Consider the following 19,685-nt stretch of genomic DNA (forward strand, 5'->3'; position numbering starts at 1 on the left):
AGGGTCCAAAGGAGGGCCACTCGCATGATCAGGGGGCAACAGGACAGGCCCTATGAGGGCAGCAGGGCAGGCTACGGGACCTGAGCCTGTTTGGCCTCCATAAGAGAAGCCTGAGGGGGAATCTAGTGGCCTGTTACAAACTAGTCAGAGGGGACCAGCAGGCAATGGGGGAGTCCCTGTTCCCCCGAGCACAACCAGGAGTGACTAGAAATAACGGTCACAAGCTGGCAGAGGGTAAATTCAGATTAGACATCAGGAGGCGCTACTTCATTGTCAGGGTGGCTAGGATCTGGAACCAACTTCCAAGCGAAGTGGTGCTGGCTCCTACCCTGGGCGTCTTTAAAACAAGGTTTGACAATTATCTTGCTGGGGTCATTTGACCCCAGTACTCTTTCCTGCCACGGCAGGGGGTCGGACTCCACAAGCGAACAAATGGGCCAGCAAAAAAGTTACGTGGAGGCTTATGCTCCCCCCATGCAGGGGATTGGTAGGGAGAGTCAAGGGAGCCCGCTGCCCTCACTGCTAAAGGACCCAGAGCAGCAGGGCCCACAGGTCCTCTCCCCAGCCCTAGCAGGGGCAAGGACATTGTGCTTCCTTCTCTTCTCTGTCCTGCAGAAGGCACTGTCCCCAACTCAGCCACAGCAGGCTGTGCCTGGGGAACTCACACCATGTCAGAAATTCATAATCAAAACAAAATCACAAGGTGGCATAAACATAAGTCATCATCAAGATATTTATTGGGATGTTCTTCTGTCCTAGTTAGAGCAAGCCTTTGTCTGAAAAGAGCAAATTGTACAATTCATGGGCTCAGCCCAGTGTGCCTTCTAGACAAAAAAAAAATACCAACAGACAAAGTATGGGCAATCAATACAGCTCAGCTTCACAGGCATACACTGTAGAACTGCTGACATCTCTCTGCCCACTAGTCAATGACTTGGTGAGGCACCAGACCAGTCTAGTGACTAGAAAATGCAATTCTGGTCAAGCCTAGCTAATGCTATTCAAGGAGTTGTGGTGAGCTTGGTGGGTTATTGCTGGTATCTGGAACCACAAGATCTAGCCAAATCAACAGTGGTAAGAAGCTGCTTTTATTCAATAGCAGTTTGGCATCTCTATTGCCTCCATGGAGGACCTGAGAGTGCTGTCAAGAATCAGGCCCTGCATCCCCTCTCCAATGGTGAACTCAACTTTAGGGAATGTCCACAGCACAGGCACAGATCCCAAGAGCAAGACAGGGTTACCCCAAGGTGACTTGTCTGCCTCTTCCAAATTTGGGGTGTGAAGAGTAAGAGTAAGTAGGCAAAACAGTGCTTCTTGGTGGTTCTCGTAAAAGGCCTGAGGAAGTAGTACAGACATAACCCATGAGGACTCTATTTCCAAAAAGGAGAGGGGCAGGTTACCAACCGTGTCAGCACTGCTGACAACCTCACTGGCAATGTCATCAGGAGGGCTGAAGACAGGACATATATCAAACTGCAGCCCCTCATTACTCCCAGCAGAGGACACTCCTCAGTAGCTAGCTCTGCAACACCTGATGGAGTCCTGTAGAGAGGCTTACATGCTACTGCTTGCATATGACAGCTATGCTCTGAGGAGGGGACTTCTTATACCAGCGATCCTATTCCAGCACTTCTCTTCATTTGCTTTAAAGGGGGAGGGGGAAGAAAAAAAAGGAAAAATCTACAGATATGAAGTGTTTTCCCAGTATTGTACATGTTAAAGGAAACATAAAATAGAACTGTTTACAGTTACAACTGACAACACAAACAAGTGAAAAACTTTACCATGCAGCACAGGCAGGAACAGCAATTTGGGACTGAAAGGTCTTTGTCCTGTGTCTTAATATTAGTGTCTTGCATTCAAATGTATGCTTTGATGCTTCTTAATAAATAACAATAAAAAAATCTAGAAAGCACAAAAACCAAATCCAAGCGGATGGGATGAGTATGAAAGTGGAAGGCATAAGTCAAGTCAGTTTAAAAATCACTTGTAGTTAAATTACTGCCACTCTGTACAGGAAGAAAGCCTAAACTGAACCCAAATAATCAAGAGAGTCTTCATTTTTATTCTCATATGTATGGGTGGAAGCCACAAGTAATATTCTCAGGTCAAAGGTGGGGGAAGACTTACACTAATGCAGAGTGGACCAAAGTGAGATGAGCATCCACCCCAAAATTTCAAACAACCAAATCACTGCAATTTGAAGGCCGACGCTACCCAATCACTACTTGTTATGATGATGCCAATTTACCCACACGCTCTGCTGAGAGCAACAGAGAACAGTGGCAAAAGAACAGCAATTTCAAAGGGTGTTTAGAAGGGAGAAAAAGCTCCAGAAAAAGCTCATGTTTTATTAAACCTTATAAAAGATTCCTAACTCATTTTACATTTCACAGCTGAATACAATTAAAAAAAAATCCATAGCAAAGCCAGGCTCTGCCTGAAATTAAGCAGATCCAAACTCCACCATCCATTTTTCATACTTCTCCAGATCTGCAGCAGATACAGACTTAGAGATTTTCTTCAGAGCCAGCTCAAAGTCCCCCTTGGTAACAGGCATCTGAAGTTCTTCTTTAGAAAGTGCACGGATCTCTTCTGGGGTTAAGCCATTAATACGACGTCTCATTGCCATCAAAGAGGCATCCCTGGAAACACAAGGAAACATATGGGAACTAATTGCTAGTAGTATGTGTTGTGAGTTGTATGAATTTGGATTACATTCTCTTAGACCACTGGAAGAAATTCTTAAGAAAGCATTTACTTATATTATAAAGATGTAGAGCATCTTAGCTTCCTTGTAGAGCATCTTAGCTTCCATGCTCAGAGATTACTACATTAATTCAATGTAAAGAACACAATGGTATCCAAATCCATTTAGGCATATGGTAAATGGGCAGAGATAATTAAAACCATAAAACTGAAAACCCCTTGTAATGATTGATGGAGCTGAAATCTCAGGTTTTCAATGCAGTCACAAAACTCATGGAAAAACCTCTGCTCGCTGCTTTCTCCTTGCTGAAACACTCCATTCCCCTCAGTGCAAGCACCAGCTTCCCATTCATGGCATCAAGGCTCTTAGCATTTGCAACCTGTTCTGATAAAGTGACTGAGTCAGTAAAGGGCAGAGCAGCACTTGGAAAACACAAATGCTATGTGGCACCCACAGGGCTCAGGCCACCGATGCTTGCAGGTCCTTCTGCTCTACATGCTTGACAGCCTCTTCTCTTGGTCCTTTGCAGAGCTCTGCCAATCTTGCCCACCAGAGGAGAACATTGCTCATTCCTCACAACAGGGCCCACATGGAAATTTCAATGTCGTGTTCCTGTCAACAGGCTTTTCTCAGCTAGGGACAATACAGGCCTCAGGGGTAACATTTAATCTGTTGGCCACTGCAACGCTCCAAAGAGTTGAGAACTCCAGTCATTTTAACACAGCCAAAAGGCCAAAGCATAGTTGCCACCATTTCCGAGATGTGCATTTAGAATAAGCTGCTCAGAGAAAAGACCCAGGGCCAGATTCCATTCCACTCATCAAGTGTCTAAGTGGTACTCTGGCATCTAAGTGATTAAGTATATTTGAGACCCTGAAAAGCCATTTGCCTAACAGGTGGGTTGTGCGAGGTGGGGAGCAGATTCTCCTCCTTCTGCCTGCTTTTTGTGGCATAATTTTGAGGCAAAGATGAAGGCACATTAAAAAAGTTGTATTTTTTTCATGGACTTGAGCAAGGTGGAGTAAACCCACACTTAGACACCTAATAGGTGGAACAGGATCCGGCAGCTAGTTTCTGTATGTGTGGTGCAGCATCTAGCACTAGATCTGCATGGAAAATTTCTAACTAAAGGCTGTCCCACAAAAGGCCAATCTGTCAAATTTCTATGGCAACATGATGATTTTGAACAAATTCTGATGGAAACCAGGCAGGTTTCCTGCCAGCTCACACTGTTGGCTCCTCTGCAGCTCACCTGCAGGGTGATGAGGAGCTGTCAGGCTGAAAGCTTCGGCTCCCAAGCTCCTGGTTCCTCGGCAGCCCCAATCCCACAACTCCCCCAGCTCCTGGATGCACCAGGAAGACCGCCCCAGTGCTGGGGCTTCCTATAGCTCCAAGATGCCCAACTCACCGCAGCTGGGGGAATCTCAGAAATGTTCTGAAAAAGTCAGAAAGAAAGGACCTACTGACCTTTTGGAAATGAAAAGCTGAGACCCCTTCTCTCAGGGAAATTTCATTTTTCCTTCCATTTCAAAAGGTTTTCTGCTTGTTTAATTTCAGAATTTCCCATGGAACAGAGTCCAGTTTCCAGCCAATTCTATTTGGCTCAACAGGGCCCTGATTCACAGTTGGGGTCTCTGGACACTATGGTAATATTTAGTAACAAACTAAATGTCATTTATTAGCAGTAGTAATGCCAGCAGTGCCTAGGTGTCTTCATCCCAGACCAGAACTCCACTGTAGTACGAAATAATTACTGTCCATCCCCTAAGAAAGCTTCTTGTGAAAAGGCTCCTCTGGGACAGGGAATTCCACCTACTAAACCCCTGGTTTAAAGAATAAATCCAAAAGGGCTTCACCCCACACTAACAGACATTGCTCAGTGAAAGTAAACACTAGGAACACAGAAGATTTTCTGGTGCTGTCCCTCTTCCCAAAATCAGGGTAGACAGTCACATCTTGCATGCACACTGCATCGTCCTAAGGATGGGAATCAATGTGCTAGCAACTGTATTTATGCCTTAAAACTGGTTGTAGCTGGGATGGGTTTGACTGCATTTTACACAGGGACTCTTGCCACTCCCTTTTATTAAATAACTTAGCTAATGATTATATATACTTGTTTATTTTTACAAATTACATGAGAAAGGTACCTGCACACATTAGTTATATCAGCACCAGAGTAGCCTTCAATCTTCTCAGCAATTTCTTCAAGGTGGATATCAGGATCCAATTCTACTTCCCGAAGATTAATCTTAAGCAGCTCAGCTCTGCCTTTTGCTACAATACAAACATATTCTTAGGTCTTTAACCAGGTAATGTTTAAGGCCCTATAGCACATGGGAATGAAAACTCAGAAGTATGTTTTCTAACTTTAAATGGAAGCTACAAATTAAAAAGTTCACATATTGGAAAACAGAAAACAAGAACAGTTGCCTTTTCAGTAGAACATGTCATCTAAAACACATATTGCTTAAGTACTTTATAAAAACCAAGAGCGCTTTAGAATGTGCGGTCATGCAGAATGCCTACGCTTCTCAGGTAACAAAGCATTTGGCTGTTTGCCTTGTATTCGACAAGAAATGTGATCCAGCAGACCTGTGATTCTTCTCAGTCTCTCAAATGCACCCCCCCCGCTTCAAAGTTAGACTGCACACTATTTATACAAGGTTGATGACACTTACAATAATACTTCTAGCACACAGTTGCAGACAACACTCAGACCCTGACTGATACAGCAAAGCTCTTAAAACTATGCCAAACCTTAAGCTAGCACCAAAATGCTTTGCTGAACTGGCAGCTTATAAAGTTGCTGATGCCTGATGAAAAACAGAAGTATTACAATTAGAAACAACTCTGCTGGTCAGTTTTCAAACACAGGTGCTGTGTGCACAAAATGGGAACTGCTGCAGAAAGTTCTCATTTACACAGCCAATTAGTCACTTGGCACACACAGAGTGTATGTGAATTAAAGTCTTATGTTCACAACTTGGGAACCCACATTTGGGAGCCTGTCACTTTGGGGATGGGGAAAAAGACTGAAAGAGGGGTTTTCTCTTGGATTTTACTACAAAGGAAATGTACATGAAACTAACATCTTCATTTTTACAGCAACCATTTCTGATGACTCAGGATAAGATGGCCATATTGGAAGAGCAGACAGTTTTTCAAACAAAGCCCCTGTTGGTCTTTACTGGTCTCCCTTGAAATAAGAGAACAGAGAAAAAAACACAGGTGGGTGGGGTGTGTGTGTGTGTACACACTCACACACTGATGTCAGGTTAACAGTAGTTTTACTAAGAGGTTAGGTTATGGATTTGTATAGGATGGTTTGGATAGAGATGATCCTGCCTCAGGCAGAGGGTTGGACTAAACCTCTGGAGGTCCCTTCCAGCCCTCTCTCTGTATGATTCTATATCGGACCATGGTCTCTAAGTGCCTCACAGAACTGTTTCTAGTACAAAAGGCTGGTAAACACTCACATAGCTGGCATTTTCTCCTGGATGAGTGTGTGTTATTTACAGAGCACCAGCCACATGCATCTGGTACACAAGCAGAACCGTTTCTTTAAACAAGAGTACTTTTCCACAGGGGCCAGAAAGCCCTGCCTTAAAGAATGCTGCCTGATGAAGTTTGCACTCACACCACGTCCCACAATTTTTTAAAAAACTTTTCCAACTGAATCCCAGACAGTCTCAAATTACCAAGCGTGATTATAAATACATTGCCTAGACTTACACGGAGAAGCTTAATTTCCTACCCTGTCGAATGATATGATAAAATGGAAGCCCACAAATACAGTGGGAACACATCTCATAAGTAGTCCAAATTGTACTATGCTTTGTCAAAAGCAAGTGTTGTTTCACTGGAAACAAGAGAAAAAAAAACAGGTGGAATTTTAAACTAATTGATCATAAAGACAGCTACCCTGTTATGAGCTGTTCCTGTCTGGGAACTGTGAAGACAAGCTGTATGCCTATTAAATGTCCTTATACCTGCTAAACTCAATCACAAGTGCTGTCACCATGAACGTGCATCTTGTTATCCTGAGTGCTCATGCAAACCTATGAGACACCCATTGTACCAAGAAGAAAGAAAGCTATGCAAACTTCAAGCGATAAGGATCTTGAAATTAATAGGACATATGAATGACAGCCACGAAAGACAATACAAGCTGAGATGTCTTAGGGCAGGAAAGCAATCAGCCTGCTGCATTCTGAGTGACTTGAAGTCTAGCCATAAAGGCTACCAAGCAGTGATTTATAATGCACTAAGCCTGGGAGTGAAAATTCATGGATCCACTTCTCTGCATTTGTCTACAAGGGCATGGAAGTGCATTTGCAATATTTCTTAAAATGTCCAAAGGCTGCCTTTGATGATCACTCAAGGATTGACTGTTAAACATTTAAAATAATTCCAGGCTCATTAAAACTAGCTTTGTTTTGAAAAGTAAGAAGCCATAAATGGATCTGCAATGAAATACTGCAGCTCTTTGTTTTTAAGCCCCCAAGCCATTTTTCTCTCTTCTAAGAAAAAGGCAAATAATTAACTCCTGAAATGCAATGTTTATAACAGAAATGTCAGCAAACTCTTCACAATTCAAAGAAATACTACAGATAGTGAGTTTCCTGAAACAACCATTAAAGAGAGAACCCCTGTAATACTCATACCTGTTGGCAAAGCGATATAAATCCTTTTCTCCAACCTTCTTCGCAAAGCTTCATCAATGTCCCAGGGAAAATTTGTGGCAGCAAGCACCATCACCATTTTAGATGGGTCATCATTTTCTAAGGCACCACCTACCCCTGTTAGTACAACAGTGTAAGAAAAAGTCATTTTAACAGTCTCGGAGAATTCCTGCCTTTTTACAGGTGCTAGACTGGCAGGCCTTGGGGATGGAGATGCTCCATTTATCAATAAATGGACAGCACATAGACAGTAGCAGGGCAAGCTTCCTTATGTCACACTCCCAGCATGTCTCCAAACTGCTTTGAAAGCAATCTAATGTTAAGGAAGAGAGAAGTTCATCTGCCTTGCTGATCAGGCTTCTGCTGAGATTGCCACAAGGTGATTTTGTGATGTGTGGACAGCTGTCCACCAGTGACTCACCTGAAACACCCATTCAGTTTATTTAGGTCACTGAAGAACCATGAGGTGGTAAAAGTTTTCAGTCATTCTCCCAACCTAAAGTTAGATTAAAAAGGAACCAGTTGCTTCTGGGCAAAGAGCTGTGTCTTCCCTGCATTTTCTCCAATGTGCCTTCACACTTTGAGGCACTAGAAAATGATTGTGAGAGCAAAACCACCACAAGAATGGGTTACCTAACCCGTATACCACCAATCCTTTGATGATGGCCTCAAAAACACATATATGCCAAATGCCCTGCCATGGTGTGAAAATGATGAACAAATGATACCAATTGTCACTGCTAAGTCCAGGATTGTTAAATCAGACCAAGAGGACCTGTCAGAGTGAGTCAATAAAGGAGAAGGAGTTTATTTAAAACTTTGTACCTTCTGCACACCCCATCAAAAACAGAAGTCTGAAATTAGCTGTGCAAATATTCCTAATCTACCTGTCTTTTTTTTCACATTAAGGTGGGGGAGGGGTTTGGTCGCTTCTTAAAATGAAGAGTTTACAAAAAACTTTTTCACTGCTGAGAGAGAAAGAGAAGAAAAAGAATTCCATTTTAAAACCAAAAAAACCCCACCCCAAATACTTTTTTATTTATTAAAAATATCTGTTTTGAACACCTTGGAACTAAGCCAACTACAAATTTTGAATCCCCTCCCCCCTCAAAAGGACGGTTCCGATTTCCCAACAAGCCCTACTTGCTGCTGGGCAATGAAGAGTCCTCAAAGCTGTACCCAAATCCAGAAAATAAACTGCAGCCCAACCCCAAAGCAACACCTCAACACTAATTACCGTCCATCTGAACAAGCAGCTCCGACTTGACTCTGCGACTTGCCTCGTGTTCATCGGATGTGCCTCGGCGACTGCAGATGGAATCTATTTCGTCAATAAAGATTGTTGTTGGAGCGTAGAACCGAGCCTTTATTCAGAAGTGAACAAAACAATTTAGACTACAGCAGTAAACATACACCCAAAGTAGGCTCAGGGCCTTGCTGTGCTATGCAGTGTGTACATGCACAGGAAGACACCCCACACCACAAACAACTGCATCTGAAGTAATCCTACAAAGACTTTGCACATGGCACCCAGTGCTGCTGACAGTCATTGGGGATACTTTCTATGCACACAGGCTTTGCAAGGTCAGGGGCTAAGACAACAAGTATCTTGCAATGAGTGGGGAGAAAAAGAACACAATCAAAATACAGACAATGTGCAAGATGTAGTTTGGTTTTCCTAATGGCAAAAACATAGGTGGATACAGGAGGGTCTCATTCTCAGTCTCTCCAAAAACTACAAAATGCTTTAACCAATACTAGGCCAGAAGTGAACAAGGATCCAGAGGGAGTAAATGACACATTGCACCTGTGCACATGCACACACACCCTGAGTTGCATACAAAATATTTCTCAGTAGCAGTTCAGGATTTGGCCCTTGTTTCCAAAAATCAACATTCCCCCATGGAACATGGACAACAAAAATAAAACGTATTTTCTTTCCCAAACTCATTACCTATCATTACTCCTCATCTTCAAAAATATATTGAGAAAGGTCTGGTAAATGAAGCCTGCACTTCTAGCCACCTCATCCTGCTGCCAGACACTAGAGGGTGCTATAAGGACCAACCACACATGTCCCTTCAGCACACAGATCATGTCATTGAGACCTTACCATTTCGAAGAGGAGGCGCACTAGCTTCTCCGACTCGCCCCTATACTTGGATGTCAGAGTAGAGGAGGAAACGTTGAAGAATGTTGTTCCACATTCAGTAGCAACAGCTTTGGCTAGCATTGTTTTGCCAGTCCCAGGCGGGCCAACCATTAGCACACCCTGCAATTCAAGATGGAATAAAAGCTGAATGGCACTGCAAAAGCAAGCCGAGAGTAAGCAAATGCAAAGGCACTGCAATCGGCTGTGTTGTGCTAAACCCAGCTATGACTCCAAGTCTTCATTTTAATGGCTCAACAATGTAACTGATGCATGCCTGAGTGAGGCTGGGCTGAAAACAAGAATTTTTTCTTTCCACTTTTACATGAAATCAGACACACACTTATACAAGGATAAAAGCCAGTAGCTCAATGGATGGGGCACTTCTTTGGGACGTGGAAGACCCAGACTTCCCAACTCCAGCTATGTGCAAATCTGGCTGATTTTCACTTCACTAAAGCCATTCATAAAGTACATGGGCATCTCACACTGTTTATTCTCTCTCTAATCTATCCATATTACCACAGCACTTGAGCCCCTCACATTTCAATGTCTGTATCCTCAGGACACTCCTGTGATGTAGGGAAGTGCCATCATCTTCACCTTACGTATGGGGAAATGATGCACAAAGAGAAGAGACTGGGAGCAACAGAAATGCTTTGGCACTGAACTCTCTTAGCTGTGATGGAAGTGAAATACATAAACACTTCTCTGGATTTGGGCCTAAATGATGTGGTCAGTGCAGCACAAGAAATGCCCACAGCAAATCAAAAAAATGAACCTCCTTATGTCCTAACCACTGAGGCATCCTTTTCTCCCCTCTCCTGCTGACAGAAAGGGCAAAATGGGAAGTCTCAGGTGACCTCTAAGTCCACATCCATTTACTCACTCTTAAGTGATGGGGAGACTGAACATTTTCATAGTCCAAACAAGAGTTTTAGCAGCATTGCTTGTTTCTGGACCTGACCATGAAGGCATTCATTTTTATATGGTCCATGGTGGCAGGGCCTCCTGAAGGTAGGTGGTGGTAATGACCATTTCCCCTCCTATGGAGGAGTCAAGGGTTAATGCTGACCCATAGGAGAAGGGTAATACTGTATTTTCTCATACATAACTTACACCTTTCTCCCTCAAAACCAGCTGGACAAAATTGGGCTGGGCATTACATGCAAGGAAAAGAGATCCCTAGGGCCTGAAAATCTGGCAGGAGGGGAAAAGGGGCAGAGTGGTGGCTGTGTTAATTGCTGAAGCTCTAGGACCCATGGGGAGCCCCCTCCCCATCCGCACACAACCGCAGACCCAGTGTACCAGGTTGGTCTGCAGATCCTATCCAGTGCACAGGTCCAGCAGCAGACTTGGAAGCAGGCTCGGCTCCCTAGCTGCTGCCACTGACTTATCTCAATCATATTTTTTCAGGCTCCTCTTCAAAATCAAAGATAGTATGGGGGCATACTATATGCAAGAAAATATGGTACTCAAAACTGTTTTCAATAAAATTCCTCCAGATACTTTAGAAGGCTACTTCTAAACTGTATGCCTCCTTCAGATGGGGGAGCACATTGTTTTCCCCACTCCATAGTGGCCAAGAAGAAAAGAGGTGACTTCAACACTCTGCTGTTGAAAATGCAGTTTCTGAGCAGCTTGCTTTTACAAATACAAGATCTGATTATAGGCTAACAAAAGCTTACTAAAGTCAAGTCATACTGCGTTTCAAGGGTAATCAAATTAGCTGGAATTAGACTTGCACATCATAAATGTGCTTTGCAATTAATATCTTACATAAAATGCCACAGTAATAAAATATCTGTTAAACGCGATCTATACTGCAAATTAAGTTTCGTCTGTTCCTCACAAAAATTTACTTCAAAAAGCACAAGGAATGACATGGAAAAGAACTATAAAAACAAATCAACCGGGAATGCAATTATTCAAAAAAGTACTCATCAAGAGCAATAGCTTTTCTATGCCTTCATTTTCCATTAACTCTTAATACCTTTATTACCATCTAACACTTTGCTAATGGGAGCACACACATATATTCATCGGTAAATTAAGTTACAAATGTTCATATCCTTCCCATACAGTCAATGGCCCAATGTCACTTTTTAGGCTTCCCAGAATTTCCCAAACTCCAGGACAATAGGCATTAAAAACAACAACAATGAAAAAGATATCGGCACCTCCTCCCTCAGATCATTCAGATATTGCTTACCCTGGGATTCAGTCACTGCTACGATGGCAGCAGCACTAGACAATTGTTGCCAGCCCACAGCATACACATGGATAACTGGATGAAATTCCCTGGCCTATGATATACCAGAGGCCAGGTTAGATGACCTAATGCTCTTTCTAGATTAGTAACACAAGGCACCTATACACACGCAGAGGCTGCCCCGATGTGCTGTAATTACAGTGTTGGAGCAGACTTGATTAATCGAGTCTGCTGGAGTGTAATAACTACCATGCTCCATCAGAGTCCAGCGTCATGTGTATTAGCGTTCCCATGCTGAACATTGGTGGCGGGAGCACTTTAAAACTCATTCAATGAGTTTTAATTAAAGTGCCCCCTCTGCCATTTTTCAGCATGGAGATGCTGATACACGTGACAGTCCAGGTGCTTTAATTAGAGGGATCTTGGACCTGCTTTAATTAAAGCCCTCCCCTCCCCACCCCCCACGGAGCATGTGTATAAACACTCACAGTTTACCCCAGTTTCAAACCAAGCTAAGCCTCCCTAGTTTAGATCATGCTGTACCCACAAAAAATGTGGTTATACTGGCTCCCCAGGTGGCTAAAATCCCAGCACAGATAAGGTCTCAGTCCTAAAATCAATACAGGGAGCTAAATTTTGCCTTCAGTTTTCTACCTAAATCACCGCTAGTGAATCGAAGGGGCTGATTTCTCCCATGCCTTGGATCACGAGTAGCTGTGTCCTTCTCTATCACATAGGTGCAATGTGACCAAATGAGGCTGATGGCATTATTTATCCACTTTGCACAAGTCTGGACAACCCCCCAAGGTGAAGGCCATGAGAGAATCAGGCCACTGACAAATGCTCACAGTACGAAGATCAGCACAAAATTTGAGCCTGAATTTCCAGCTAAGCTAGATGCCCAGAGTTGGGAGGAGGAGCGTGCCAGACCAAACTACTTGTTCTTTGTATCATCTAGGAGTCTGGCACTTACTGGCTTGTTAAAATCCCTTACAAACACAATGCCTTCTTTATTCCCCTTCTCAGGCTGTTAATCCAGAGTATTCCAATAAGAAGCTAAAATACACTGCAGGGAGCAAGCGTTTTGATGAAATCATTGGCAGGGTTATTTCTTGTTGTTGTAACAATCACTAGCAGAGCAGTGGGAAGCACAGCTAGAGACTGGGCCTTCTTGGCACAAAGAACAGTACATAGAAAGGAAACAAGCAGCTCCTAGCTATTCAGAAAGCAATGGCTGCAAATATCCAGCACCTGTGTTTAGTCAGGAGAGCTGGCCTTTTCATACCATGCACCCATTTTGAATGCAGAGACAGGCTGCAAAAGCAGGATTGGGAACTGTTCTCGGGAGAGCCTGAGTATCCACTAAGAGGAGTGTTGGCTGCTTTTTCTCTGAATTATTGCCCTCAATGCCTAGAGTCAACATCTGCTTGCTGCTGCTGCACTGCGTACAGCAAAAAGCAACCTTTGCTTCAAAATATTTCATCCTTCTAGCACAGGCAGAGGGCAGTGGTAGGGAAAAAAACACACTGTTCTGTGTAAAAAGGAAGAAAGCAAAATTGCAGCTTCACAAGTCATCTGTATATTCTCAGATGGCAGACTATGAATGGGTTCTTCAGAAACCAGCTTACATTTCAGACTGAACAGCAAGGAGGAAAAACTTAAGTTCTAATTTCCTTCCCAGCTGGTAACTGCCCAGTTTCTACGGCTGGCACCAGAGGGACAGGCACAGCTAATCTCACAGGCAGAAGGAACACTCCAATCCATGAACTGCGCTGTGGCTTTTGCAGCCATCGGCATGTTCTTGTGAGGGGACAGAGGAACACCAGCAAAACGGGAGCTGCCAGCAGTGTGCTAAAGGAGGCATGCTCAAAAGAAGGGACTATGGTGCCTTCTAGTAGTATTTCCCTTAGGCAGTGCTGACTTACAAATGATAAAGATGAATTAAGTGTGGAGACCACTAGCCTGCTGGTGAGAGGGTGAGAGCCAGGGGCAGAGGTAACCTCCAGCCAGGCAACGAAAAGCATAGTCTCACCCTAAACTAGTGATTAGATATGCAGCCCCAGCGGGGAAGAAGGGACAGATTTTAGCAATGTGCATCCTTTCTTGTATTGGTGAGTCAGAGTCTTCATGTCTGCTGCTACCCACATACACAAGTGCTTTGCCAAATCAGAGCCACAGACAGTATAGTAAATAGGAAAAATATCCTCCTGAGTTTTACCATTACATTCATTGCAGAAAGTGACATACCCCTAAACAAGCATCAGTCAATTCCATACCAAAAACTACATTATTTTCTGTTTATAGCCCTGTACCTACTTTTCACCTATAAACCTCCCAGCTTTTCCACACATGTCCAGATATTTAGTTCAATACATTTTGCATAAATGGTTATACTGTGATTTCATTAATTACAGTATTCATCTTTGCTAAAAATGCATGTGTGCTAGGACAGCACTACTGTCCTAGTAGGTGATGAGGTGCCTCTTGGCATCTGACACCATCCACTAGTCCAGGAACATGTACATTGAACACATCACGGTCCACTGCCAATATGAGGACAGTTGCCCAAGACCAACAGCCATCAGCAAGACTGAGGGGGTGGCCCAAACCCCCCCTGCACTTGCCACAACCGCTCTCTATGCCCTGGACTACCCCCACCCCAACAACTGTACCCCACATGCTAACACCTGTATTTGAGTGTGCTTGACCACCTCACAACTCCCTACCAATGTGGTTACCATACATGGGGTATGGTATCCTTTCAACAGCGATGTGTTGCTATGTTTTCTTCCCCCACCCCCTCTCTACCCTAGGCTAATGTGGGCTGCATGATGAACTGCAAGTCTTTTATCGCACCAACCCACCCCAACTACACCTCATGTAGCCACCAGGTGCGGGGTCCCACATTCTCTCTAATCTCCACAAACCCATGTCCTTAACCAGTTTTTAACTGTGCATTGTTTTAATAAAATTTTTAAATCTATATCAAGGCAGCATCTACACACATGCTACAACACTATGTATATATAACTATATGTTGGCATGTAGGTAAATGCCCTTACCCAGCCCCTAGACTAGGGTAATAAATTCTCACCTTCCAAGGCCGTCTGATCCCTTTGAAAAAATCAGGCATCCACATTGGAAGAACAACAGCTTCCCTTAATAATTTCTTGGCTTCTTCCAAATCTGCTATATCATCCCTGTGCAGGAAGAGTTAAATACTGCAGAGTTTGTGCACACAATATCTTACTTTGGTTTTAAGACATGAAAAATTGAAAAAAAGTCTTTCTGTTACTACTGCCCTTTTTAGTATGCTACTCTGTTCCTAGTGAGAACATTGCTATAATTTTGTAGCCTAAAAATGAACCTGCCTGTGAAAGGAAGGAAAAAGTGACTTTCAAGTAAGGTTACTGCAAGTTGCTAATTAAAATTTTTTTGGATCATGTGTTCATCAAAGGAACATTTTTATAGTTCTCCAGAGGGCACTTACACATTTTAGCATTACTTGTTATGGAAATATCGCACATAATATTGGCTAAGAATGGAAGTCTCATGCTGCAGTCAAATCAGTACAGTTTAAATCAAAAGTCCCATTTTTTTCCAGTTTGGGAAGTCATGATGGTTTCCCATTTTGTAACTGGTAAACACAGACATACTCAGAGGATGTACTCAGCCCCTTTCCACCTGGCAAAAAAGTTTAAAACTGAAAATCCTCATACCAATGAATGCTTGGATTCCTTGATACAATGTCCCTTTCGAGTGCTTCAACCAAGTCTTTGTCATACCCAGCTCCATCAAACTTTGGAATTTCTCCATCTCCAGCACCTTCCTGAGGGGTTTTCTTTCCCTGGGAATAAAATAACACAGATCAGAATTATACAACAATGTTGTTCAGCTACTGCTCTGCTCAAGCCAAGTGTAATTTCAAACTTTCATGTACAACTCTGGACTGTCTCATTCTCATTACAGCTAAGAAAGCACATTTTTATGTTTTAACCTCCATGAACACACACTATCCCAGAAGTGTGCTTTAATGTACTACTTTTTTCTTTATGTTAATCAAGAATGTATTTGGTTTTGTTAAAATAGGGGCAAACAAGACCCTAGTAGCAGTAAGATACTCCTTAGATTACCAGCACAGCTGAATGCAGGAGAGGATGCATTTATACCTTAATAGTGAACAACCTGTCATGACTCAATGCTGCATTAAATCCAGGTCCATAGGTGGTCCAAAGGTGTATTTTGATTGGTTGGTTAAGCCTGATGATGTTACATTTGTTGCACTACCTGCTGATGGTACACAACCAGGAGCCTAGTATTACAATCATGATGATGTCACACTCATCAGCTTTAATGAGAAGCAAATAGATGCTTTCCCCTTGCTTTTTAATTATTTACAAAGATACAGAGGAGCTTGAAGAAAAGGCTTTTCCTATCCTACTCAGTCGTTACTCTTCTCACACCGCAAACAACAATCTATTTCCTATTTCCTTTCTCTCCCTCATAACACAGCCGCACATGCAGCTGGGATACTTTCAAGAGTTCATATTTATTTAAATGACTGCGCTGAGAGCTCTAAATGAGTTCCCAAGCCAACCTAAGCCATCTTTATATCACAGTTGTATTCAGGGTTCTGGGAACTATCAAATGAATCAGGGAAAGCACAGCCTCTGCCCCAGGCTGCTCACAGTCTCCAGTTAGCAGCTCCAGAGCTCGGCTGAGCTAATGGGTGAAGAAACATTTCCTCTCTGAAGCACCATTACTCTGACACTTCAGAAGGAAACCACTTCCCCTCCCAGCTCAACGGCTGTGCTCAGTGGTGCCTGAGAAGCAGCTGCATTGTTTTAACTGAACTGGGCTCAATAGGAAACTGGTTTAGAGTTATCGCAGTCTCTAAAAAGCATCAGCACAAAGCTAAAGTATCCCAGCTGTCTGGAAACAGCAGCACATGGGAAATAGCATGGAGAGGGGGACGAGACAAATAAGCTAGCAGAGGAGAGCAGAAAAGGCCAAGGGCCAGTGTACAATGCCCCTTCCTTGTGCCCATTAGCTCACATGCCCTTCAGGGAGCAGCTGGTGTCCTTCTAGCCTCTTTCAACTCTCACTTCAAGCCGAAGTCAGAGCTACTCAATATTCCCAGTTCAGTTTTCATGACAGAAAGAGAGCTGATTGTTGCATTTAAACCAGAGCTTGCTTGTCTAAAGGACACTGAGCCTCAAAGAGAAAAGGAACAAAGAAGGCACCTGTAGAGTTTAGAAGTCTTCAAATGAGAGGTTTAGATACAAAAAAGTATGCAACAATAAAAATATTATTCATAGTAGAGAAAAGGCAAGAGTTGCAGCTTTTCCCCAATACATAATTCTCTCATAGCCCCATACAACAAGCTTTTTTTCAAGGTGAATCAATCTGCTACACATGCTCCTGAAAAACTGCAGGGATGTATTTTTTTAAAAAAATTAACCATTAAGCCATGCTTTAAAAGCAGGAAGCCATGGGGGCCTCAGACTACTAGTGCACCGCAAAGGCAGCTGAAAGGAGCAAGACTGAATGACATACCTGAGGTTGGCTCCCACATTTGTGCAAACTTTAGTGTAGCTTATTGCTGTGCAAAAAGATGGTATACAAATAAATAAAATGATGCAGAACACATGGTGATATCGATGCTTTGCAAATAAAAAAACAGCCAAAGGCAGAGAACCAAATGCACAGCTGGCGTGTGCTGAAAGCATGCTAACAACAACTTTATTCATGCACTCCCACTAAAACCAACATGTAATTATGATGAGCAACCACAGGGTGGCAGCATTAAATGAAAAACATTGTATGAAGACTGGCAACAGTACTACAAAGGCTGCCTGAAGAATAACTGTGGAAGGAAACGAATACATATGTCTTGTATGCAAAGTAAATATGAGACGCTTGTTTCATTTGTGCACTGGCACTCATCTTCATGATCCTCTCACCCACAGCATTCATAAGCTGCTGCTCTCCTAGAGTAATAATGACTCGCAATTGAAAGCATTTTTACTGGATAAATCATGTTTATATACTAAACAATCACAGCTGAGAATTTGCTTCCACAGCAGAACGTTTTATTTTTTAAACAGTCTCTTCTAAATTATCTATTCTGACATAACTCATTCTAAGGTTTAGTTGTTCTACCGCTTCAGAGTTCATTTTGAATTAAATACCAATTTGCAAGCATCTTGACAATCTTAGGCAAGAAGTCCTGATGAAATTTAAAGATCCAGAAAAAAAAGATGCAATTCACCAATAAAAAGAGCTGAAAAGGAAACCAACTTCAAGAAATACTTTAATGCCAGACTGATTAATGTTGACTGAGCATCAATTTGGAAGAAAGGACATTTTATTCCTTATCTGTACTGAAAATAAAGCAAATTTTAAAATGTTTACAGTTTTCACATGTGATAACGTGTTTTATAGTTACAGATCATGGGTCCGATCCCGCAACCCTTACTCAGGTGATCAGAACTGGATCAAGGATACTACAAAGGGGGGCAGGGGGGGAGCAGCAACCAGCACTGCAGGGGTAGCTATGCTCCTGGTTCCCAGTCTCCCCCTTCCCATTCCACCAGGACAGGTAGACCATAGTACAGCAGCAGCAGTTGAGGACTTTGTTAAGTCCCCAAAGCAAGTAAGAATTACCCCCTTCCCTACTCAGAAGCCTGTGCCCTCCCTTCCCTGTCACTCCCACTCCCACTATCCCCACACTCCTTGGTGTGAAGAGGGCTCCAGAGCTGCTCTAGCCAGGCTGTATGGAGGGTTGGGCTCAGCTTGGGACAGCAATGGTGAACAGGCAGGTTCTGGACTGGAAGGGAATGCCTGGGTCATTAGGTTGAGTCCATGGCAATCACAGACAACCACTGTCTCTTTCAATCTGTTCCTTACTTTATCTTTCTTCTACCAGGAGGGTTGGGTCCCCTGCCCCCCACAGGACACCACCTTCTTCATCTTCTCCTGCATTTTCTTAGTCTAAAAAACTAGTTGTATGTGAAAAATAGAACCCTATGGACACATCCCAATGAGCGTGCATGTGTCTCTTGCAGTGTCTTAAGGCCCTTTGAGATGCTGCAAGAAGCACATGTGGGAACAAAAAAATGTTCCCTGAACTGCAAATCTGCAGTGCGGGGGAAAAAAATAAGACCCCTGGATATCTAGGGGTCAAAAAATACCCCAGGGCAAAAAAAGGCAACTGGAGGCTGGGTCCTCCACAGAGATGGTCTGGTAGCCAGCCAGAGAATCTCCATGGCTGGCTCTCACCCCAGTGCTGAAGCATGCTACCTGCCAGCATGAGGCAGCGGGGGCAGCGGTACCAGGCCCCAGGTGATAGCTGCAGTAGGTCCACCTGCCTGACAATGTGTGGAGCTGCACGACACCCTCCTGACCTGGACTACACCCGTGCAATGGGGCAGTGGCAGTGCGGGTACCAGATGGCCAGCAATAGTCCCCAATGCCCCCCCTCTGACCTGTGCTGTGCTTGGGGGGGACTCTGCCAGGAGGGCCCAGTGACCTTGATGGCAGCTGCTACTGCTGCTGAGTGCGGGGCTTTTTTTTTTTCTTTTTTTTTTTTTTTTCTTTTTTTTTTTTTTTCTTTTTTTTTTTTTTTCTTTTTTTTTTTTTTTCTTTTTTTTTTTTTTTCTTTTTTTTTTTTTTTCTTTTTTTTTTTTTTTCTTTTTTTTTTTTTTTCTTTTTTTTTTTTTTTCTTTTTTTTTTTTTTTTCTTTTTTTTTTTTTAAGTGCCAGGAGGCTGGGGCCAGGTAGGGCAGCCATCAGGAGTCTGGGGGTGCAAGCAGGGGCTGGGGCCAGGTGAGGCAGCCACCAGGGTGGCTGGGGGAGCAAGCGGGGGGCACATGAGCCCTGCAGGGGGCTGGTGATAGCCCCTGGAGGGTCATGTGGCTCCTGTTGGGGG

At 43.3% G+C, this 19,685-nt stretch overlaps 1 protein-coding gene across 1 annotated transcript in view; it reads right to left on the bottom strand.

Moving 5' to 3' along the window:
* Positions 1–717: 717 nt before the first annotated feature.
* Positions 718–19,685, bottom strand: part of KATNAL1 (katanin catalytic subunit A1 like 1) — a 74,202-nt gene continuing 55,234 nt past the window's right edge. The window contains exons 5-11 of the mRNA XM_019524951.1: positions 15,476–15,603; positions 14,851–14,956; positions 9,509–9,667; positions 8,633–8,759; positions 7,378–7,512; positions 4,861–4,987; positions 718–2,645 (exon numbers count right to left, since the gene is read on the bottom strand). Coding sequence (XP_019380496.1) covers positions 2,447–2,645; positions 4,861–4,987; positions 7,378–7,512; positions 8,633–8,759; positions 9,509–9,667; positions 14,851–14,956; positions 15,476–15,603 — 981 coding nt within the window. The 3' untranslated portion in view covers positions 718–2,446. The remainder of the gene's footprint in view (positions 2,646–4,860; positions 4,988–7,377; positions 7,513–8,632; positions 8,760–9,508; positions 9,668–14,850; positions 14,957–15,475; positions 15,604–19,685) is intronic.

This window comes from Gavialis gangeticus, unplaced genomic scaffold (assembly GCF_001723915.1).
Source record: "Gavialis gangeticus isolate Ggan-Ray unplaced genomic scaffold, GavGan_comp1, whole genome shotgun sequence".
NCBI classification, from domain to species: Eukaryota; Metazoa; Chordata; order Crocodylia; family Gavialidae; genus Gavialis; species Gavialis gangeticus.